At 42.7% G+C, this 24,526-nt stretch overlaps 1 protein-coding gene across 1 annotated transcript in view; it reads left to right on the top strand.

Moving 5' to 3' along the window:
• ANO3 (anoctamin 3) overlaps nucleotides 1-17,280 on the top strand; it is a 198,283-nt gene extending 181,003 nt beyond the window's left edge. The window contains exons 21-27 of the mRNA XM_081098522.1: nucleotides 206-303; nucleotides 4,458-4,591; nucleotides 5,287-5,439; nucleotides 5,804-5,951; nucleotides 10,678-10,758; nucleotides 10,938-11,043; nucleotides 16,002-17,280. Coding sequence (XP_080954648.1) covers nucleotides 206-303; nucleotides 4,458-4,591; nucleotides 5,287-5,439; nucleotides 5,804-5,951; nucleotides 10,678-10,758; nucleotides 10,938-11,043; nucleotides 16,002-16,184 — 903 coding nt within the window. The 3' untranslated portion in view covers nucleotides 16,185-17,280. The remainder of the gene's footprint in view (nucleotides 1-205; nucleotides 304-4,457; nucleotides 4,592-5,286; nucleotides 5,440-5,803; nucleotides 5,952-10,677; nucleotides 10,759-10,937; nucleotides 11,044-16,001) is intronic.
• Nucleotides 17,281-24,526: the final 7,246 nt, after the last annotated feature.

The following is a 24,526-nucleotide window of genomic DNA, read 5'->3' as shown; positions in this document are numbered from 1 at the left end:
CAATAAAGAAATTTAAAAAAATAAATAAGAGGTCCAAAAAAAAAATAAAATTCCAATATAAATCCTAAAAAACTCCCTTATCAAGTGTCCTCATCTTGAGATAGTTAGTGTGACCTGACCTAAGAATTTGCTTTACAGTTTGAAGGTGGGGATGCTCGAGACAACGGAGAAAAGCAAGATCATTTCTGTTTTTGTTCTGTTTCAGTGTCATCCTAGTGGCTGCTTGATAGACCTTTGCCTCCAGATGGGTGTTATCATGTTTTTGAAGCAAATATGGAACAATTTCATGGAATTGGGATATCCGTGAGCACTTTATTTTTAAAATTGCCTTATATATAGTTACAAAGAAGATAGAGGTAGTGTGAATAGTTCTTAAGAATTGGGGCTTGGCAGTCAGATGAGGGTTCAGTTCTCGCTGTGCTTCTAACTGAATGTGTGACTGTGTGTATGTTAGTAAAATTTTCTGAACCTCAGTTTCTAGGTTTCTAAGGGGATCAACAGCTATAGCTGCCTCAAGAACATTTGTAAGGACTAAAGAAATGCGAATAGATATAGAGTAACTGGTACTTTGATCAACACATTAAGACAGTTGTTATTCTTAAAACATTATTGATAGTACAGGTTCTTGAGGATAAAAATAACTTTCTGATTTATTTTGGTTATCAAAAGACCAAGACAGTTATTGTGTAATAGAGAATCTATTTCCACACATCCCGCCCTCAAAAAATGAGTAAAACAAAGATAAATTCATGGATTGATGAAGTTTATACACTTTGTTACACACACACACATATTAAAACAAGATTGATTGTGATAACATCAGATCAGTACCATTTTTTTTGTCCTTTTAGGTTAGTTTTAACTGTCTGAATTGCTGACATGAAAGGATCCTGAATCCCCACTCTTACATCTACTAAATAGATTATCCTACAGAATACAGTGAAACAGTGTATCTTAAACAATTTTGTATGTAAGCTTTGGGGAAATCAAGATTAGAAATAAGACTATTCTGAGGAATTTCCTCACGATGAGGGAAGAACTGATTAGCTGATAGATGATATAAAAATAGTTTAAGATTAATCATCAAATTATACCATGATTCTTTCTCCCTGATGGCCCACAAATGGCATCAGGACATTTCTCAGCAGAGACCTTGGGGCTGGAGAGATGATATTATCCCTGAAATCAAGCATAAAGTATTGTATTAAATTCCAAGCAGTCCTAGAGCATGGTGTATGAAATTACCGAGACCTTGTTCCAATTCCTTCTTTGTCCCTTGCTAAAGACATAATTTACTTGACCTTACTAAAATGTTGTTATTTTTATTTGTAAAACTAGAGGCCCAGTGCATGAATTCATGCACAGGTGGGGTCTGGCTGGCCTGGCCCCAATCAGGGCGGATTGGGGTTGGGCCTGTCAGGAGGAGGAGATGGCAGGAGGTTGGCTGGCTGGCCTGTCTGGATCGGGGCCTGATCAGGGCCCCAATCAGGGCAGTGTGGACTAGGGGAAGGAGTTATGGGTGGTAGGCTGGCTGGCCCCGCCCCCGAATGGGATGGGTGAGGGGTGCTGATCAGGGGCCAGTGGCCTGGGGGAGGAGCCATGGGTAGTTGGCCAGCTGGCCCTGCCCCTGATCAGCGTGGGGGAGCTGATCAGGGGTGGGACCAGGTGGGGGGAGGGGCTTCAGGAGATTGGCCAGCAGCCCCGCCCCCTATTGGGGTGGAGGGGGCCCATCAGGGGTGTGGCTGGCTGCGGGAGGGGCTGCAGAAGGTTGGCCAGCCAGTTCCACCCCCTATTGAGATGGAGTGGCCATCAAGGGGCAGGGATGGCCAGGGGGAGGGCTGCAGGCCAATTAGGGTGGTGGGGGCCCATCAGGGGCATGACCAGCCACAGGGAGGGGCTGCAGGAGGTTGGCCAGCCAGCCCTGCCCCCTATTGAGGTGGGGTGGCAATCAGGGATGGGGCTGTGGGCCCATTGGCATGGTGGGGGTCCATTGGGGGCATGGCCAGCTGGGAAGAGGGACTGCAGGAGGTTGGCTGGCCAGCCCCGCCCCCTATTGGGGTGAGGGGATGCGATTAGGGGTGGGCCAGCTAGGGGGAGGAGCTGCGGGCCTATCGTGGTGGGGGAGGCTGATCAGGGGCATGGCTGGCTGTGGGGGAAGGGAGGGGGTGTTTGGCTGACACCCCCTTTACAAATCTGAGAAATGAATTCAGACACACACACCAATTGCCTGTAAATTATCATTCACTATAGTAACAGAACGTAATCACTAATGCCCAAACCCTTCACTTTATAAACTCAGAGAAGTGAAGTGACTTGCTAAAACTCACCATGTAATGATTGAAAGATAGGGAATGGAAACTGCATGTCTTGAAACTCTCTCTAGCTCTCTCTTTTTTTTTTTTATATGGAACATGCTTTTACTCATGTTCAGAAACCATAGCCCAGAAGATTTGGAGTTATGAGAAATGAAGGGCTCAGATGCAATCACAACAGGCAACATAGGAGTCTAAGTATTTATATAGATGAGGTGTGGGAAGCAGTCATATAAACAAATGTTTGTCTAATCAATATCAGGAAGCATGTAAGTGTAGATAAATATGTAGATGTTTATAGGATCTAGGAGAGTTCTGGAAGGCTGAGGCCTATTCTCTCATGCTAAACTTGAAAGATGAGACCATGCAAATATCTTCAGTTCCCGGGAATGTTTAGTGTAGTCTCAGGGTAATTGATTCTAATCTATATAATAAAAACCCAGTGACCATTATGGTGGAATGTCCAGAACAACCAGTTGACCAGTTGACCAGTCACTATCATTCACACTGACCACCAGGGGCCAGATGCTCAACACAGAAAGAGGGGGAGGGGGCACAGTGAGGCCTGGAGGCACATGCTATGGCCCAGGGAACCCAGGAACTGCAAGCGCAGAGCTTGCTTTCCAATAAAAATAAATAGATTGAAAAAAAGCAGCCTACGCAGCCTGTCTGGAGGGAAAGGCCTCCCCAGGCCCTGCCAGGCCCAGCTGGTGCACCACAGGCTCACGGGACTCACCGGTGACGTGCAGGAAGCACAGCCCCTCTGACTCTAAAGACTCTAAAGCCAGTCTCACTGACAGCTGCTCCCCCTCCATCTCCATGGCAGAGGCAGCGCTGCTGGACCTCCTCAACTCTGACTTCCAGCTTCTGGCTTCCTGCCCTCCCCTTCATATACTATGTGCGCTTGGGGGTGTGACTTCAGCCTTCCCAGCCAATAGCTCTGCAGCACAGCCAGAGAGTGGCAGGACACAGTCACCAGGGCTGGCTGGGCATTGGTTTGGCTGCTGACTGACGTCCATGTGCAGTTACACTGTGTGTTTACATTTGTGACGAAGCAGGGCTGCCCACTCCTGCCACCCGCCTCACCTTCTAAGCCAGCGGTTCTCAACCTGTGGGTCGCGACCCCTTTGGGGGTCGAGCGACCCTTTCACAGGGGTCGCCTAAATACATCCTGCATATCAGATATTTACATTACGATTTGTAACAGTAGCAAAATTACAGTCATGAAGTAGCAACGAAAATAATTTTATGGTTGGGGGTCACCACAACATGAGGAACTGTATTAAAGGGTCGCGGCATTAGGAAGGTTGAAAACCACTGTATCTAGGCTAAGAAAGACCCACTGATTTCCGTGTTTCTCCAACCGTCCAGGATCAAAACCTCTTGGGGATGAATGATCCCAGCGATGGCCCCAACACACGCTCAGTATCACTGTCACAGACATACCCAGTCATTACAGCCCATTCCTCAGCCGCAGTGCCCTGCTCCACCCACTGCCACTCCTCACCTGTCACCCCCTGAGGACCACCTTATGTTATCCTATCTGAAATGTGAGCAAGATCTCAAATGCCCCCCTGTCATAGCTCCCTTGCCCTACCTTTCTTCCTCTAAAAATACTGCATTTTAAAAATATATATTTGATTGATTTTTGAGAGGGAAATAGAAACATCAATGATAGAGAATCATTGAATGGCTGCCTCCTGCATGTTCCAAATTGGGGATCAAAACCTTCCCCAGCCCTTTCCCCTATCCCTCCCCCGGCCAGCAGGACCCAGTGGTAGTGCAGCACCAAGGGAAGGGGGTGGCAGGTCGCCAAGGGCAACATCAGCATCTGGCATCTGTTCCTTCCACACCCAGTCCAGCGACCATCACCTCCTCTCCCAACCCAGCCACGGCATTCAGCCCCTATCTACCTGGCCCTAATCAGCCCTGATTGCCCACCAGGCCTAGGGACCCCAACCATGCAAGAATTGGCGGAATGTCCAGAACAACCTGTTGACCAGTTGACCAGTCACTATGATTCACACTGACCAGGGGTGGGCCAGATAGGGGGAGGAGCTGCACCAGGCCTCTAATATACTATAAATTGCTCACCAAATACTTAAAAAAAGAGCTCAAAAGTCCTCTGTCTGCTCTGTGGTGTAGGTTGATCCAGAACTGGTGGTCACGACATAAAATCAGGCGGGGAATACAAGATGCTTCTATACCTCAGTGGGAAAATGATTGGAATCTGCAGCCCATGAATATTCATGGACTAATGGATGAATACTTAGAAATGGGTAAGGAGAGAACCTTCTGCAGAGCTATTTGACCTTCTGATACTAGTTTTCTATTTCATGCAGGCTTTGTTCAAGAGAGAAAGCCATCTCTCCTTTCTAACCCAGCATTCTAAAGGACATCTGCAACTTTATCTCAACAGAGCTAGAGAAGATATGAAAGTAGTGCCCTTGGAAGTCTACCACATGTTGTCCTCGTAACATTTGCCAGCCATAATATTTAACCAAAATGAAGATTCATAGTAAATCACCTAGCTTTTGAGCACATAGTTTAAAGGAGCATTTACTTTTTTTCTGCCCTTCAGTTTTCTCATCTATACACAGAGAGGGCAAGATTAGGTCTTTTGGGTCCCTTCTAGAGCTAAGCATTTTTCAAGGCCTCTTCGATTTCTGCTTCTTTTGTCTTTACTCCTTCTTCATGCTGCATGGTATAAAGGTGAAAAGAACATAGACTTCCAGTCTACTGAGGTCTGAATTTTAGTGCAGGTTTTAACATTTTTTAGCTATCTACCCTTTAGCAAGTTTACTGAACGCATATGAGGTTTAGTTTTCTCAACTCTAAAGTGGTGTCAACATATTTATCTTGTAGAGATATTGAAAGGTTAAGGGCAACTTATGTAAATCACTTAATATTGCACAATGAAGGAATGCAATAAATGACACTACATTACTAATTTTCTAATGTTCTCCCTTTACAGTTTTGCAATTTGGTTTTACCACCATATTTGTTGCGGCTTTTCCTCTGGCCCCTCTTTTGGCTTTGTTAAACAACATCATTGAAATCAGGCTGGATGCATACAAATTTGTCACCCAGTGGCGGAGGCCTCTGCCAGCCAGAGCAACTGACATAGGTAAAGGCAAAACCACAGTGAATACATATATTTCCTACTTTACCTAATGATGTAGAACTTGAAGATTTTTGTTTATTAGTATTACTTCAGTAAGTTCTAATTAGGCTTTGAAGCAACTGTCATGCCTCATTTTATAGGCAAGATCCAATTCCTAATGATATTTTAATTTTCAAATCCTTCAAGATGGGAGTCTACCTTCCCTCTGTGGCAAAGCATTCAATAGTTGTTTAATCTGCAGTGAAATACTATACCCAGAAATTAAATAATAGACTGAGCTCTGATTCCAACATAAATAAAACACTCTTTTCAAAGGTTTTTATTTTTATTTTACTTTATTCACTATCTTTAATCTTTCTCCTACTAGGTATCTGGTATGGAATTCTTGAAGGAATTGGTATACTGGCTGTGATCACCAATGCATTTGTAATTGCTATCACATCTGATTACATCCCACGTTTTGTCTATGAATACAAATATGGCCCCTGTGCAGGTCATTTTGAATATGGTGAAAAGTAAGATTGAAACTTACGCATTCTTCTAATATATTTTATGTTCGCAATTAAAATGGGAACTTATTGGGAAGTTTTGTTCTGTGACCATTAAGGGCAATGTTTCTGACCATTGCAGTTATAATGTGTTTATTAGATGAAATCAAGTGGGATAAAAAGAACAACTCTTTTACAGCAAATAACTTTAGCATCTCTGTGTTTTTCACTTGTAAATGTATATCACACATCAAAATATTGCTTTAAAGTGTTAGAGTGTATTTAGAAGTCAAATTTAGAACTGGAAGAGACCTTATAAATCATCCAGTGCAATGTTCGACTGTGTGGATGGGGAAATTAAGACCCACTCCGGTTCATGAAATTGCTGAAGGGAATAAAGCTAGTTGGTGGGGACATACATACAGAATCTGAAGGAACGTCAGCTCTATGACTAGAGATTTTTCAAAAGTAATTTACAGAGAGCTGTCCTGTGTATCATAGGATGTTTAGCAGCAGCCTTGGCCCTAACCCAGTACTTAACAGTAGCAACCTCCCTGCTCCCCAAGTTGTGACAATCAAAAATGTGAACAGACATTGCTAGATGTCCCCTGGGGGACAAAGTCAGCCAGTTTAGAACTAGTGCTTCAGGGGCTATAGGGTGTTCAGCTCTTTCCTCCTTGAATGCAGGTATTAGGGGAAAATAAGAGACTGAGTTTTAGGAGGAGATTAGTCTTAGGTGTGGGAATCGTGATAGGAGACAAAGTAGTGATAGGAGACGCTATTTCTTCTTCTGCCTTCAGGAGTGGTTTGAGGCATGTGTCTTATCTAGTTGCAGGGCATATGCCCCAATAGGCTGAGCCCTGATTTAGCGCAAAATCAGCCCTTTTATCTGCTGATGACGTTTTCTCAGAACCCTACAGTGCCTTACTGAACATAAACAGTTCAGTTTTTCAAAGAAAGGTAATAAAGGCATGAAATTTTATTTTATATTTCAGAGCCTTTTCAAGGGATTTTAACTTGAAGTCTAACACCCTTGGTTCAAGTTCTAACTTTACCTTTTATTCATCAACCTGGACCTATGATTAAGAAATGATGTCTGAGATAACATTTTATGTACTGTAAAGCACTATATAAATATAAAGTGGTTGTACTATTAATAGTGAAAAACAAAAAATATTTTTTTTGTTATTAATTCAAAATGCTCTAGAAGCAGATTTTAAGGTTTTAAAATGTGTGGACAACATGTTCAACAGCTCTTAGAAGCATCATTTGCTGGTGTCTTTACTGCCACCTAGAGGCAAAAGAAAATGTGATTGGTTGGGAACTTTCAGGACCTGCCTTTCAGGTAGATAGCACCTGACCCTTTCTTCATCTTGATTGTTACTAAGGATGTAGAATAGTTTCAAGAGATGTGGAGAGCTTATGTGAAGTTGAAACTACATATACTTAGAGCCATCCTGTTGTTTAATTTTCCCCAGCTATGCTTAGCAGTTAAATTGGAGTAAATTCATTCAGATAGTAAATTTTCAGGACAAAATGACAAAGGATAAAAGGGCAATGAAGAGGAGGATATTGTCCTGAAAACAATAGAAATGATAAATTATGAGGTCTAGGATAGGTAAGGGAGTGAAGCCAGTGTGCCTTATAATTAAAAATTCCAGGTTTGGAATAAGACGGATGTGCTTTTGAACCTGGGTTCTGACAACTGTTACCCTGGGACAGAGGTTCTCAATGTGGGCTCTGCAGATCTCTTTCAGGTTCCATGAGGCCAATACTATTTTAATAATAATACTAAGACATAACTTCCTTTTTCTCACTATATTAACATTTGCACTGGTTATGTAAGAGCAATGGGGATACATTTTTCTAACTCAAAGCAGTGGCACCAAGGAGTACTGGTAATGATTGTATTTCTCACAGCTATAAAGTCACCATTTTAAAAGTGCCAGTGAGAAATTTTAGAAAGTCTTTGATGAAAATGTAATAACTATTAATTTTATCAAATCTCTACTCTGGAATAAATATATTTTCAACATTCTACATAACAAAATGCAAAATATGCATAAAGCACTTCTGTTATGTATCGAAGTGGGATTGTCACCTCAAAGAAAAACACCCTGTGCTTGTTGGAGCTGCAAACTCAACAAATTTTTTTTAGTATGAAATAAGGATAGCCAAACTATGATTACTCAGACTTGGGTATTTAGCAGACATTCTTTTATAAAATGCACAAAACTATCTTATCATTTTAAGGAAAATAATTGACAGTATTTGTTACCATTAATAAAGTTCAGACTTTGAAGTGAAAAATAGAATTTTGAATAATTTTTATCTACTACTGTGATTTTGAAAGCTTCCTGGAAGTCAGATTTTTTTCTAATAAAAATCAATGGTAGTATTAATATTTGTGATGTTTCATTAACTATAGTAAGAGTATATCAACATTTGGAAGATCTATATAATTGAGGGAATAAAATTTTCCAAATGACCCATATTGGATGTTACAATATCACTTATGGGTAAGAAATTAATTAAAAGTTTAAGGTAGAACTATGGATTTTAATATAAATGACATATGGAAACTTTACTGATATGTTTAGATTCTACACTGTAACTAAATTATAAGAAATGACCAGATGTAGAGTGTTGGTGTAATATCAAAGAAAAATGTTGAAAATTATTTGAAATATGATTAAAATAGTCCTCCTTTTCCCAACAATTTATATTTTTGAAGACAGATTCTCTATTTACTCTTCAACTCACAAACCATACTGCAACAGATTAACTGCAGAAACAAATATGAAAGTCTAGCTGTTCTATTAAGATAGGCATTAAAGAAATTTGCAAACATGTAAAACTATCTTTTTTTTCACTACATTTTTCCTCTTTGAAAATATAGCTATTTTTTCTTAAAAATGTGTTATTTCTATTAACTTACAATAGAGTTGATAGCTATTTTAAGTTAATTATTAGAGACATATTTCTAAATTTCTCAGTTTTAATTTCTAATGTGTTAAATATCTCTAATAATAAAAGCATAATTGTTAATTAGACGGGACAGCTGAACGACCTTCTGGATGTCATTCCAGATGTCATTCCTGATGTCCTTCTGGATGAAGCTGCAGCAGCTGAGGCTGAGGCAGAGGCAGTTAGAGGGGATCAGGCAGACAGGCAGAGTGGTTAGGGGCAATCAGGCAGGCAGGTGAGTGATTAGGGGCGATTACGCAGGCAGAGTGGTTAGGGGTGATTAGGCAGGCAGGTGAGCAGTTAGTAGTGATCAGGAAGGCAAGTGGTTAGGGGTGATTAGGCAAGCAGGCAGGCGAGCAATTAGGAGCCAGCGGTCCCAGATTGCAAGAGTGATGTCCAACTGCCGGTTTAGGCACAATCCTGCTGTGGGATTGGGCCTAAATGGGCAGTTGGACATCCCCCAAGAGGTCCCGGATTGTGAGAGGATGCAGGCCGGGCTAAGGGGTCCCTGCCTCACCCATTGCATAAATGTTGTTTACCGGGCCTCAAGTCAGTAGATATACCCATAAGAAAAAAGGTCTTTTGAGATTTTATGTTTAAAAAATATAAAGGATACCTGGGACCAAAAATTTTTAAAGAATTACAGACCTAGATAAAGTTATTTAGTCTCTGTAAACCTTAGTTCTTTAATTTACATGATGAACATTAAGACTATATATATCCTCAGGTTATTTAAAAACCCTGACCTCAATTTAATATCTAATTGCCAGGATAGGGCTTTTTCCCTGTTTGTTCACTGTTGAATACCAAGCATGTAGAATTTTTCTAACAAAATGAGGTTTTTAATAAATATGTATTAAATGAGGTAATAAATCACAAGTAGACATATTTATTGATTGGCTGCTTAATTATAATTAACCAAATAGTATTAGATGCATATTTATAAAACATATTTATAAAGTTTTAATACATAAGAAGTAATTACCACAATGCCTAGTGCATTGTAAACACTAACTAAATATAACCCAAATGAAAGTGTAAGATAGAAACTATTGGTGGGAAAATTAGTCTGTCTCATTAATTATAGATGTAACTAGAGGCCCGGTACACGACATTTGTGCACTTGGGGGGTGGTGTTGCTCAGCCCAGCCTGCACCCTCTCACAGTCTGGGGTTCCTCGGGGGATGTCTGTCTGCCAGCTTAGGCCTGCTCTCTGGGGACTTCCCTGGAGGGGTCCTTAGCACTGCCCTGAAGGCGAGAGAGGCTCCTTCCACCACCACTGTTCTCACCAGGGGTGAGTCCAGCTTCTGGCTTAGCAGCGCTCCCCCTGTGGTAGCGCACTGACCACCGGAGGGCAGCTCCTACATTGAATGTCTGTCCCCCGGTGGTCAGTGCACCTCATAGCAACCAGCAGTTCTGACATGTGGTCGATTTGCATATTAGCATTTTATTATATAGGACTAGAGGCCTAATGCACGAAATTCGTGCAAGGTGCTCAGTCCTCCCAGCTGTGGCAGCTGCCTCAGCCCTGGCAACCCTAGCTTCATCCAGAAGGTTGTGTGGAAGGTCGTCCAGATGGTTGTTTTGCTGTCCAGTCTAATTAGCATATTACACTTTTATTATTATAGATGCGAGTTAAGGAATAGAATCAGAGCTGAGACACTAGGAATTTCTAATTAGGATGAAAGGAATGATGATAGCTATTAGATCCTGTCATTTGTAATTAAGAAATTGGACTAGAAGTTTATGAATCTCTGAATCACAGGATGCTTTCCTTTTCTCACAGTTGTTTAAAGGGATATGTCAACAATAGCCTATCCTTCTTTGACCTGAGTGAGCTTGGCCTGGGAAAATCTGGTTATTGCAGGTATTGCCTTATAAATCATAGTTACTTTTCTTCTTGCTTTCACTATTCCATCTCTTCCCTCTACATGTTGATGAGCTCATTTAAACTGTCATTTTGGAGTTTTGGCAAACCAAGAACATTTGGGACCTTCACACTTTGATCTCTGTTCTTCAAAGTATTTTTGTTTTTGTGGATTTTAGGTACCGAGACTACAGAGGTCCCCCTTGGAGTTCCAAACCTTATGAGTTCACCTTACAGTACTGGCACATCCTTGCTGCTAGGTTGGCCTTCATTATCGTGTTTGAGGTTAGTCACAAACTGGTGAAATAACTATACGTAGACACTTTTCCAACTGATATATTAGTTGCCTCTTTGAAGTAAGTTCCTCACTGACTTCCGAAAAGGGAGTTGAGTATGTTTTAGTGAAAGGCTCAGATAAAATGAAACCACTGTTAACAAGCACAAAACAGCAAGAGCACAATAATGTAAGAAGTTGGGTTAGAGGGTATTTGTACCAGAAAACTAGGATAAAATAAGCTACTCATAGTTTAACTGAAAACATGGTTTTGAGCCTCCTAGCAACAAAATTTAAAAAGAAAAGGTTGGTTTTCATCATCTGATAAAATAATTCATATCTATTCATTAGTATGGAAAAAACTTATTTTCTGGACAACCAACTCTAATTACAGTTGGTCCTGTATAGTTGTATAAGGGACATTGCATAATTCAGCCAGTTATACCTGAAAACACTTTTATAAAAAGTGCATATATTTTTATTATCAGAATCAGGAAATAATATTAAATTGTAGTCCCATGAAGAAATTTTAGAGAAGCTATGGAATTATTGTTTTTTTTCAGTATAAAACAGCAACTGGATTAATACAGTGGACAAATTTTGCATGAGTATGTTTCCTATGGCCAAAATCAGAGAGAGAAAAGAATAGTGGGGACCTGCTTTTCTATGGGAAAATATACCCTGCTTACTATGACCCACTGTGCAATGCAGTTTCCTGGGACACATATAGCAACTCAGTTAAAAGTGCCTTGATTTCTTCCTTCCCACAAAGTCCTTTAGGAAAAGAAGTTCTTTTCCATAGATCGAGATAACTCTATAAATATTAGATTTTTTTTCTTTCCTGAGAAACTAAAAGTTCTTCTTTTCTTCATGGGAAAAAAAGAGGATGTATTTATAATAATAATCCTATCTAATAACAGACAATCATGGTAATTGACCATACCTTCACTATACCTCCCATTGGCTAATCAGCGTGATATGCAAATTGACCACCAACAAAGATGGCAGCTAATTTGCATATTGCAGGCAGGGCAAGACAGCGCCAACTGCCAGCGTGCCGCCATCCAGGGCAGGCCGGCCACCCCCGACCCCATCGGCGGGTCCTGGGGCGGCAAGGCATGCCCGAGGACCGCCTGATATGGTAGTAACTCTATCACTAAGCACTCTGAAAGTCAGTGGCATAAAAGCCCCAGCAGCCGCCTGATATGGTAGTAACTCTATCACTAAGCACTCTGAAAGTCAGTGGCATAAATGCACCAATTAAAAGATAAATTATGAGGGTGAATCAAAAACAAAACCACTTTAAATATAAAGACACATATAGATTAAAAGTAAATGAATTAAGCTGCAGCCTGTTTTGTTCAGTGGATAGAGCATTAGCCCATGGACTGAAGAGTCCCAAGTTCGATTCCAGTCAAGGGCATGTACTTCAGTTGCTGGCTTGATCCCCAGTCCCTATCAAAGCATGTGCAGGAGGCAACCAATCAATGTGTCTCTCCCTTTCCCTTCACTCTCTCTAAAAATCAATGGAAAAATATCCTTGGGTGAAGATTAACAAAAACAAAGTAAATGGATTAAGTAACATTAAAGAGATTATAAGAAAAATATATTCCAAATTTTGTTAGTTGTTAATGGTTATGTTTAAATTATTAACACCTGAGAAATTGGGTGAAGGGTACATATAATATGCTGTAGTATTTTACAGCTTTTTTACATGTATGAGATTATTTCAAATTAAAATATTAAAAAAATAAAAATTAATAAAATATTAATTGAAATGTGTATGCATTACATGAAAAATCTCCTAATTGCTTCTTGCATAATTGATTAAATTGTGCTAAAATTTACAAGGGTTCAATTAAAAGATATCTTAATTCTAAATGATATAGTAGAAAATATATAATAGTGCAGTTATAAGCACTTATCTGAAAATAAAAATTTAAAGAAGTGAATTTAAAGAAGGGATTAGCCAAAGAAAATATATGTACAACCCATGGACACAGACAACAGTATGGTGATGGCCAGAGAGAAGTGGGGGCAAGAGCTGGGCAGAGGGGGAAAAAGGGGGCAAATAGGGACATCCTATATAATAATAATAAAAGGCTAATATGCACATTGACTGAACGGCAGAATGACCGGTTGCTATGATGCGCACTGGCCACCAGGGGGAAGACACTCAATGCAGGAGCTGCCGCCTAGTAGTCAGTGCACTTCCATATGGGGAGTGCCACTCAGCCAGAAGCTGGCTCATGGCTGGCCAGCGCACTGGTGGTGGCAGGAGCCTCTCCCACCTCCGTGGCAGCACTAAGAATCTCCAACTAATGGTTTAGACCCGATCCCTTGGGGGCATAAGCCTTTAGTTGGACATCCCCCAAGGGCTCCCTGGCTTCCAGAAGGATGTCTGACTGCAAGCTTAGGCCTGATCCCCCGGGGAGTGGGCCTAAGTCGACGGGTGGACATCCCCCAAGAGGTCCTGGACTGTGAATGGTCACAGGCCGGGCTGAGGGACCCCCCCAAGTGCACAAAGTTTTGTGCACTGGGCCTCTAGTCCTGTATAATAAAAGGCTAATATGCAAATTGAACAGCAGAACGACCGGTCACCATGACACTCGCTGACCACAAAGGGGCAGACGCTCAACACAGGAGCTTCCCCCTGGTGGTCAGTGCACTCCCACAGGGAGAGCGCCGCTCAACCGGAAGCTGGGCTCACGGCTGGCAAGCAAAGCGGCAGTGGTGGGAGCATCTCCTGCCTCTGTGGCAGCACTAAGGACGTCCGACTGCTGGCTTAGGCCCCCTTCCCGCAGGGAGCAGGCCTAAGCCGTCAGTTAGACATCCCCCAAGGGCTCCCGGACTGCGAGAGGGCACAGGCCAGGCTGAGGGATTCCCCCGAATGCATGTATTTTGTGCACCAGACCTCTAGTCTATACAATAAAAGGCCTGTGACCGTAACACTGTAATGACCAAAAACAAGACTCACCAGGAGGTGCATTGATGGGTCCTGCAGTGGCCATGGCAGGCAGTACTCCGGGGTCCCGCGGGGGCAATGGGAGGGAATCCGGGGTCCCATGGTGGCAGCAGGAGGGAGTTCTGGGTCCTGCAGTGGCAGCGGGAGGGAGTCCAGGGTCTCGCAGTGGCGATGGGAGGAAGATTGGGGTCCCGCAGTGCAAGGGGTCTGGGTCTTGCATGATTTTGCACACTGGGCCTCTAGTATGTTATATTTAAGTAGTGCTTATACTCACTTAACACATTGTGGGTAGTTTTTATCGTGCGCTAACAGGTGGCGCGGGCCATTTTTGCTAATTTTTTGTGCAAATGGCAACGTTCAGTAAAATTACAATAACTTTAGTTTACGTATTTATATGTTACCCGCATTCTACTGCTAGTCTATAAAAAACGTGTTAATACGTGCCCCGCGCTCTACTACACTGGTAGAACATATAAGTACGTAAAATGTATAAATACGTTTCCCGCATACAATGTGTTAATCCTTATGCAAACCTTTAAGAGATGCTGTTATTATCACTGCTTTAGAAGTGATACACAGAGAATAGGTGATTTTCAGAAAGTTGCACAGCTGTGTCAGAGTAGGGTTCAGACAGAGGCAGTCTTATTCAGCATCTGTACTTTTTTTTTTACAGGGTTCTTGACTTGAACCCCAAATCAAATTTTTCTTTTTTAAAAAATAGATAGAGGCCTGGTACGTGAAATTAGTGCATGGGGAGTGGGTGTCCTTCAACACAGCCTGCACCCTCTCCAATCTGGGACCCGTTGGGGGATATCCAACTGCCGGTTTAGGGATCAGGCCTAAACTGGCAGTTGGATATCCCTCTCACAATACGAGCCGCTGTCTCCTAACCACTCGCCAGCCTACCAGCCTGATAACCCCCCTAACCACTCCACTGCCAGCCTGATTGATGCCTAACTGCTCCCTTGCCAGCCCGATCACCCCCAACTGCCCTCCCCTACTAGCCCGATGACCCCCAACTGCCCTCCACTGCCGGCCCAATTGCCCCCAACTGCCCTCCCCCGCCTGTTTGATCAACCCCAACTGCCCTCCCCTACAGACCTGGTCCCCCCAAACTGTCCTCCTCTGTAGGCCATCTTGTGACAGCCATCTTGTGGTGGCCATCTTGTGACGATGTTGCGGGAGGGCATGACGCCACCTAGGCTTTTATTATATAGAATTGATTTCAGAGAGAGGAAGGGAGAGGGTGCCTTCTACATAATTCCTGTTGGGGAGTGAGCCCACAACCTGGCATGTGCCCTTGACCAGCACCAAACCTGGGACCCTTCAGTCCATAGGCTGATGTTCTACCCACTGAGCAAAACCAGCTGGTGTAGCATCTGTACTTTTAACCACAGCATATTACCTTTTGATTTTTGCTCCTGATTTTTATATATAATACTTTTTCAATCTACATTTTAAAATATCTTTATCATAGAATGATTGGGCAACAGACATAAAAATTTTAAAGCTGTTATAATGATATAGAACTTAGTAGAGTAAAAGCTCTGAAAAATGCACATGCTAGAGTTTGAGTCTAATCCCAGCATCGCAGGCAGACTGTATTCTCTCAGTGTGTAGGCTGTGCATTATCATCCATGGGACATGATTTTTCCCTGGATGTGATCTTTCTCATCTGTGTATGACAATGCATGTCATAATAGCATTGCATGGTATATAAAGATTTTATGTAAAAGAATTTAAGATTCATTCAATGTTTAAAAGATGATATCAACATGTGGCAGTGAAAAGATAAAATAATTTGGTTTCCTTCTAATACCTATGGGCTATAAGGCAACAGTAGTATTCCCAATGTAATTTTTAAAATATTAATATTCTAGATGATACATACTGAGTTTTGATGCTTGACTGTAAGACAAATGCAGCATTGCTCATGATTTTTCTGATTTATAGTTGGCATTTCAGAATCTTTGAAAAGTGTACTTTTCCTTCTTAAATTTACAGCACCTTGTGTTTGGAATCAAGTCATTCATTGCATACCTGATTCCAGATGTCCCGAAGAACCTTTATGACCGAATACGACGGGAAAAGTACTTAGTCCAAGAAATGATGTATGAAGCTGAGCTAGAGCATTTGCAACAACAGCGGAGAAAAAGTGGTCACCCTGTTCACCATGAATGGCCTTAGTAGATACCTATTGCCAAGTGGGGGCAATGCCATCAGTGGGAATGATAGCAACTTCCAAGTCTAGGTGGGAGCTAGGAGGAAAGCATTCCTGCCAAAACATGTGTCTAATTTGATACTTGGAAATGCATCACAGCCATCTCTTGGATTTAGAATATCCAAACATCCAGGGAAAAGAAAAAGGTGACTCAGGACATTAAAAAATGACTAGGTTGGCCCTGTAGGAAGCCAGGATCTAATTCTCAGAAGAAGCCTCAGGGAATTGTGTGTTTGGAGACCTCCACCTTCCACCAGCTATAGCGTAATCCAAAAGGGCGATGGTGAGGTTTCCAGAGACAGATTTCCATGTAAATGCTCACAAGCCAGACATGTGTGGTGTTTGCTCACATGCTAATCTGACATTGGAACCTTAGCTTGAGTTGAGATACTAATAAGAAATGACTAAAGTTGTTGCCTTTGTTGCCAGAAATCCAGGTCCCTTCAGTTTACACGTTCACAAGAATGTCCCTTGTTTCTTGCTGAGATTATGGATCTGTGCCACAGGAAATTTATGCTGCTCTACATTGACTATGCAGTTGAGGAGTTGCACATCAGCTTTAGTTGTCGAACCAAAAATCTGAGATTCTTAAAAGAATACTATTCATTAGAATAACATTCTATTCAATTCTGTTGTATCACTGGCATAACCAATTGCACTAGATTTCTTTTATACAAAATGCCAAAAGAGCCACATACTTATAAAATATGGCTGTTTATTCTCATATCATTTACAATAATACTAATTCATATTTAACCATGGAAGGTTATTTTATTGTATATTTAATTTTTCCCTTTCTGATTTATTACATCAACTCTCACAGAATCATTTGAAATGCTGTAAATATTTTGGTTTCCCTTGTATCTTTGCACCTTGACAATATGTAATGCGAGTTAGTTTATGCAGCTCTGAGACCAGTTACATCGTACACCATTGTGACTTGTTATTCAGGAAAACTAAAGCCAGATGCTTTGCAACTCTTATGCTTTTCCACCAATGTTCACTCTTGCTCATGAGCTAATGAAAACAATGCATGAATATAAATGTATATTATTTGTAAAACTGGCACACGTATTTTTGAGTTTTACTCTCTTTTCATTACTGAAGGGAGTTTTCAGTTAGTATTTCTTTGATAGATTAATTTGGTTTATTTTTGAAAACTCTAGAAAAAAAAGGCAAATTAATTGTGAAAAATTTGCTTTGTTGTGGAATTGCTCTTTCAATGTCAACTCTGTATCAGTCAGTGTGACTGCTCACAGATGGATGAGGTTGGAAGGATGAGACATTGAGCTAAAGAATGTCTGGTGAAGGTATAAGCTATGGGGGCAGGAAGAGAAGAAAGAGAAGAGTTGAATTAAGGAAATGTATGGTAGAATTCAAGATACTTTTTCTTGCAAATCAGTCAAAGCTAATCTCAGTTTTACTTCCCTGGGAATGAGGTGAGAAATAATACATACACATTTATACATACATGTGGTTATTATTATTTGTCCAATTTTTGTCCAATTAAACAAAGCACAGTATTTTTCAAAATTTATTAAGGCCAAATTAAACACAATGGAAATAAAGCTGATGTTGTATATATGCTAGGTTTTCTCTAGTAAGAAAATTTTAAAGTTTTTCTTACTAGGAAACTATTTTTATAATTCTAACACTGAAAAAATGACTTTTCCTTCTTTCCTAGGAAAAAGCTGATAGATAATATTGGTTGGTTGGTTTTTGACAAAAATGTTCACTTCCTTACTTGTCTTCTGATTTGGAGCAAGAGGAAGTGCCTCAGATTCTAAATATCCCTACATGCCCTTTGCCACATACAACTCTTCCATTCAGAGTCCACAGATGTTCTGTTTCTGCCATCTGGTTATCATAGCAACTAACTACACAAAGGAGTTTTAAACTCCTCCCTTGCCATAGAATCTGCATTTGCTCTTTTTTCTTAGTTGAATGTATACACATACCTGAGAATAAGTACTTTCTATGCTCCTTAAAGACATAAATGTCTTTTCCAAATTAGGGACACATGCCAAAGACATTTATCTTATGGTAGAGAAAAGAGTATTGATAGCCATGCCATTAAGAATTCTTCTCTTTCTGGATTATTTTTATATAAACACCATAAAAGTTTAAAGTCACATTGATTGGCTAGAGAGAAAATATGAAAAACAAGAAGGTATCTATATATATAAAAAGTCAGCAACCCTAACGCTGTAACACCATAACAACCGGTCACTATGATGCCCACTGTGGCCAGCAAATGAGCCCGATCGGGAGGTGGGGCCCCTCCCCCCAGTCGGCCCCACCCCTGGTCACCCCCCCACACTCCAATAGGGGGTGGGCCGGCCAAACTCCTGCAGCCCCTCCGCCCAGCTGTCCCCACCCCAAAGGGGCCCCAACACCCCGATGAACCCCCACCACCCTGATTAGCCCACAGCCCCTCTCCATGGGCAGCCCCGCCCCTGATTACCCCCCCACACCCTAATAGGGGGTGGGGCCGGCCAACCTCCTGCAGCCCCTCCCCCCACCCGGTCCCACCCCAGATTGACCCCCCCACCCCAATCAGGGGCAGGGCTGGCTGGCCAATGCCTGTGGCCCCTACCCCCTGCCAGCCCTGCTCCCAATGGGCCCCCACCACCCCAATCAGCCTGCAGCCCCTCCACCCCGGTCAGCTCCACCCCCGATTGGTGCCCCCACTCCATTGGGGCAGGGCTGGCTGGCCAACCACCCATGGCCTCTCCCCCAGGCTGCTGATCCCCGATTGGCCCCCTCCAACACATTCGTGGGTGGGGCCATCCAGCCCACCACCCATAGCCCTGCCCCACAGCCAGCCCCTCCCCTAATCAGCCCCCACCACCCCGATTGGCCCATGGCCCCTCCCCCCATCCAGCTCCACCCCCTATCAGCCCTCCCTCACCAATTGGCAGTGGGCTGGCTGGCCAACCTCCCACAGCCCCTCCCCTGGCTGCTGACCCCCAATAACCCCCAACACTAATTGAGGGCGGGGTCCGCCGGCCAATCACCCACAGCCCCTCACCCCATCCAGCCCTGCCCTGATCGGGGCCCCAATGGGGGGTGGGGGGGGGGCAGCCAGCCAACCTCCAGCTATCTCCTACCCCTGACAGGCCTGGGGCCAGCCAGACCCCACCTGTGCACAAATTTGTTCACTGGGCCTCTATTATTTAATAAAAATATAATGCATTGATTTAGAAAATGCCTTTTCTGATCTTTTTAAAAATGATGGAAAATTAGAGAAACAATGAAAAAGTATCTGGAATTTTCCTTTTGTGAAACAATGTAGTAAGAATCTAGCTATGCCTTCATCATGGTTGACAATTTGACAGCCCTGCCAGTATGTTAGTTATAGACTACTCTGCTTTAGTTGAAATATTTTATATCATGGTTTTCATATGAATACAAATTATTTCTCAAAGATTTATATAGCACACACTCTTCTCAGGAATTCTGTATTACATGAATGCTGCTTATATATTTTCATATTCTAAATTGTTGCCTTTTCAAGCAAATTATTACAAATGTGCATGTAGTCAACCTTGACAAGTTGTTCAAAGCCCAAGTGCTTTCACAGTATTGTGTGTGGAAAATCGTTGTGACTGTAACAGAAATCATTTGTCATTGTCTGAGCCTGTGCATGCACTTTTAGATAAAATGCTGTTGAGTGACTGCATGGGGTACAACTTCCAAGTGCTGCACATTCCCCTAAAACAACTCTCAGCACAATTTATTGTAAAATGGAATGAAAAGGAATCTTTCTCACTCAATAAATTATCATGTGATATTTTCTCTGATGATTTGCATGTTAAATTTAATTCTACTTGATCTTTAAATATTAAAATTTAATATTAAAATTTAATATTGGGATTTGTTGAGTGTATATGGGGAGAGGGGATTGCTCATTCTTTAGCTTTTCAAGACAGTAGCTTCTTGTTCTTGCAAGCACTTTATTCCACTCTTAAAAACTTTGTCTTCTGATAAATTCATTATCATCAAGACATCTGCCCATGAAAGTGCAGTGGAGTATCATATTGATCCTAATAGTAGGATCAATTTATTTTATGTGTGCTAGAAACAGATGGGAGAGGAAGCTTGCTTAGTTCTTACTAGGGTAACAATGCTTCTTTTTCACCCTTGTGCTGGCTGTACTAATTATCATCAAAATCTCTTTAGAACAGGAATTTTAGCACAGATATAGTTCATGCAGAGTGCAGGAGGGCATGCATTACAGAGGGCACCACAGCCAACTGTCAACAGCAGGCTAACAAATTCACCATTTTTTTTCTTTTACTTTTTAAAGAATATATTTTATTGATTTTTTTACAGAGAGGAAGAGAGAGGGATAGAGAGTCAGAAACATCACTGAGCGAGAAACATCGACCAGCCGCCTCCTGCACACCCCCTACTGGGGATGTACCTGCAGCCAAGGTACATGCCCTTGACCGGAATCAAACCTGGGACCCTACAATCCGCAGGCCGACGCTCTATCCACTGAGCCAAACCAGTTAGGGCCATTTTTTTTTGCTTTACTTGATATTCAAAATTGAAAATTGAGATTGCCTAATGAGTTACTCAACTGATATAGCCGAATTGATTAGTCTGTCAATCTGGGGCAGATAGATATAGGCTCAGGATGTGTGGTTTGTGTGTAATCACACATATTTCTAGGCATATCTTTCAGTGTGTAAAGCCAGTGAACACTTACTCTCAAGTATCATCAAGTATTTCCTCCGAAATCAGAGTATTATAACAGACTTTGAAAATACTTGTAGGTTATATCCAGGGAATTTGTTAAAATCTTACCTCATTTTTGGTATTCTCAATAGCTCAGAAAGGAACCTTTTGAAGGGTCTGAGAAACCCAGCTTCTGAGGTAAACATTTCCATAAGGCATTTCCAATCAGAGTGAAATATGCCAACAATACAGAGTCCAAAGGGAAGGTTGGTTGGGTTTTTGCTTGAATGGTGACCAGTCTAGGTTCATTTTCTACTAGTATGTATTTGCTATGGTGATGTTACCATCAATTAAATTGTCATTTCGGTTCATTTGTAAAACCACTCCCATGACCACATTATCAAATGTGGGTCTCTTTCTAGAGACCACAAGTATTATAGCCACAGAATCCTAGACACATCTACATTAGGGCATTTTTTCCGAAAAATAAACTGAAAGCAGACAGGTTGGTAGAGTATAGACTCATATTTCACACCAGATCCAATTTATTGTACCATCAAAATCTATTCCTTAACCCTAAACATAACCCTAACCCTAAACCCTAACCCTAATCCTAACCCTAAACCCTACCCTTACCCCTAACCCTAACCCTAACCCTAACCCTAACCCCTAACCCTAACCCTAACCCTAACACTAACCCTAATCCTAAACACTAAACCCTAACCCTAACCCTAACTCTAACCCTAACCCTAAACCCTAACCCTAACCATAACACAACCCTAAACACTAAACCCTACCCCCTAACCCTAACCCCTAACCCTAACCCCTAACCCTAGCCCCTAACCCTAACCTTAAACACTAAACCCTAACCCTAACCCTAACCCTAAAGCCTAACCCTAACCCCAACCCTAAACACTAAACCCTAACCCTAACCCTAACCCTAAAGCCTAACCCTAACCCTAACCCTAACCCTAAAGCCTCACCCTAACCCTAGCACTATCCCTCTGTCTCACCACTCCCTCTCTGAAATAAATAAAAATATTTTTTAAAAAAACAATTCATTTAAAATAAATTGACAAATTTATTCATTAGCTGGAGTTTCCACTGAAATCTAAGCTTATTATATTTAACCTTGTAAATCTTAAAATAGACAACAAATGAAGAAATAAAACTATTTATTTCGAATGTTAAAAGATGAAAATCGTTATTTATTTCAGAGAGGGAGAGGTGAGAAAGAGGGATAGAAACATCAATGATGACACAGAATCATTAATTGCTGCCTCCTGCACGCCTATGACTGGGGATCAAGCCCTCAACCCAGCATGTGTCCTGAATGGGAATAATTGAACTGTGACCTCTTATTTCATAGGTTGATGCTCAACCACTGAGTCATGCCAGCTGAGATTAATGTTAAAGATGAAAATGTGTTTAAAAATATAAGCAATGTTTTCTTTCTAGGATGTGTGGCTGTTGGCTTCTGTATTGTACTTTTCAGGTAGAAAAGAGCTGAGAGTCCTGTATTTGAAGAGGGATAGGGGAAAGGCCAGAGGAGAGAGTGGATTTCGCCATTTTTATTCTCAATAGAAGGAATTATGTTGCAGCCATATATTTAGCCAGATGTTTGTAAATATTGTTTTTTATTTCTTTCTAGATATCTAAGATTTCGATATAGATTAAATATAGATAGACATTGATTTTATAAATATCTATATCTATCTATATATAAATACATATATATATCTACACTAATAAAAGAGAAACATGCAAATTGGTGTCACTCGGCTATGCCCACCAGCCCATCAGAGTGACTATGCAAATTAACCCAACAAAGATGGCGGTTAATTTGCATATGCAGGCACAGAGCGAAGACTGATGGCTCAGGCTGGCGTGAAGACTGACAACTGAAGAGGCTTGGCTTCTCCACTGTGGCCAGACCAAAGGCCTGGGTCCTGGGTGCCGGAGGAAAACTGGTGCAGGCAGCCAGGGGAAGGAAGGCCTATTGCATGAATCTTCATGCAATGGGCTTCTAGTATATATATATATATATATATATATATATATATATATATATACATATAGGTAGATGATAGATAGATAGACAAAAAGCCAGAGACCGGAACACCGCGGCCCCTTGCTCAGGACAGCCTTGCCCCCCCAGAGGGGACTCCCACTGTGATTAGGGGTGTGGCCAGCCTGCAAACAACCATGGCTCCTTGTCCAGGCCGGCCTCACCCCCGGTGGGGACCCCCCACCCAGATCCAGGGCCCCAGTCAAGGAAGGACAGCAGGTCCCCACCCATCCACCAGACCTCTATCCTATCTAATAAAAGAGAAACATGGTAATTGGCGTATGACTGCTACCCTTCCCATTGGCTAATCAGGGCGATATGCAAATTAACTGCCAGCCAAGATGGTGGCCGGCAGCCAGGCAGCTTGAAACTAACATGAGGCTTGCTTGCTTCAATGACGGAGGACTCCAACATTTCCTGCCTGCCGCTGCAGGCCTCTGAGCTGCAACTCTAAGCAACTATGTAACAAATATAGAAGCTAAGCAAAACCCCAGAAACCTGCTTTAGTCTGCTGGGCTTCAGCCAGCAGGATCGCAACATTGTAAGCAAAGGCCAGAAACCTACTTTCAGCAGTAGAGGTCTAAGAGCTGGAGACAAGCCTCAAAGCTAAAGCTGGCCCAGAATAATAAAAAAAAAAAAAGAAAAAGAAAAAAAGGAGCGGTTGGGAGCTTCAGTCACCCCCAGCCTGAAAACAGCCCTCAGCCCCTCACCCAGACTGGCCAGGCACCCCAGTGGGGACCCCCACCCTGAAGGGTGTGTGTCCAGCTGCAAACAGCCATCATCCCCTCACCCAGGCTGGCCAGGCACCCCAGTGGGGACCCCCACCCTGATTGAGGACACCCTTCAGGGCAAACCAGCCAGCCCCCACCAGTGCACCAGGCCTCTACCCTATATAGTAAAAGGGTATTATGCCTCCCAGCACCGGGATCAGCGGAGCCACGAGGCCTCCCGGCACCGGGATCAGCATGACAGGGGGCAGCGCCCAAACCCCCTGATCACCCTGCAGCTTTGTGTGTGACAGGGGGCAGGGCCACAACCTCCCTATCCACCCTGCTCTGTTCGTGACAGGGGAAGGCGCCCCAACCCCCTGATCAGCCCTGCTCTCTGCCTGATAAGGGGGAGCTCCCCACCCCCCTGATTGCCCTGCAGCTCTGTGTGTGACAGGGTGCAGCACCCCAAACCCCTGATCGGCCCTGCTCTGTGAGTGACAGGGGGGAGCTCCCCAACCCCCTGATTGGCCCTGCAGCTCTGTGTGTGACAGGGTGCGGCACCCCAAACCCCTGATCGGCCCTGCTCTGTGAGTGACAGGGGGGAGCTCCCCAACCCCCTGATGGGCCCTGCTCTGTGCATGACAGGGGCGGCTCCCCAACTCCCTAATCGACCCTGCTCTGAGCCCGATCAGGGGCTGCACCTAGGGATTGGGCCTGCCCTCTGCCACCCGTGAGCAGGCCTAAGCCAGCAGGTCGTTATCTCCCGTGGGGTCCCAGACTGCGAGAGGGCACAGGCCGGGCTGAGGGAACCCCCTTCTCCCCGAGTGCACAAATTTTTGTGCACCGG

The sequence above is a fragment of the Myotis nattereri genome (genome assembly GCF_964212035.1).
Source record: "Myotis nattereri genome assembly, chromosome: 9".
Taxonomy (NCBI): domain Eukaryota; kingdom Metazoa; phylum Chordata; class Mammalia; order Chiroptera; family Vespertilionidae; genus Myotis; species Myotis nattereri.
This window is presented reverse-complemented; position numbering and strand designations above follow the sequence as displayed.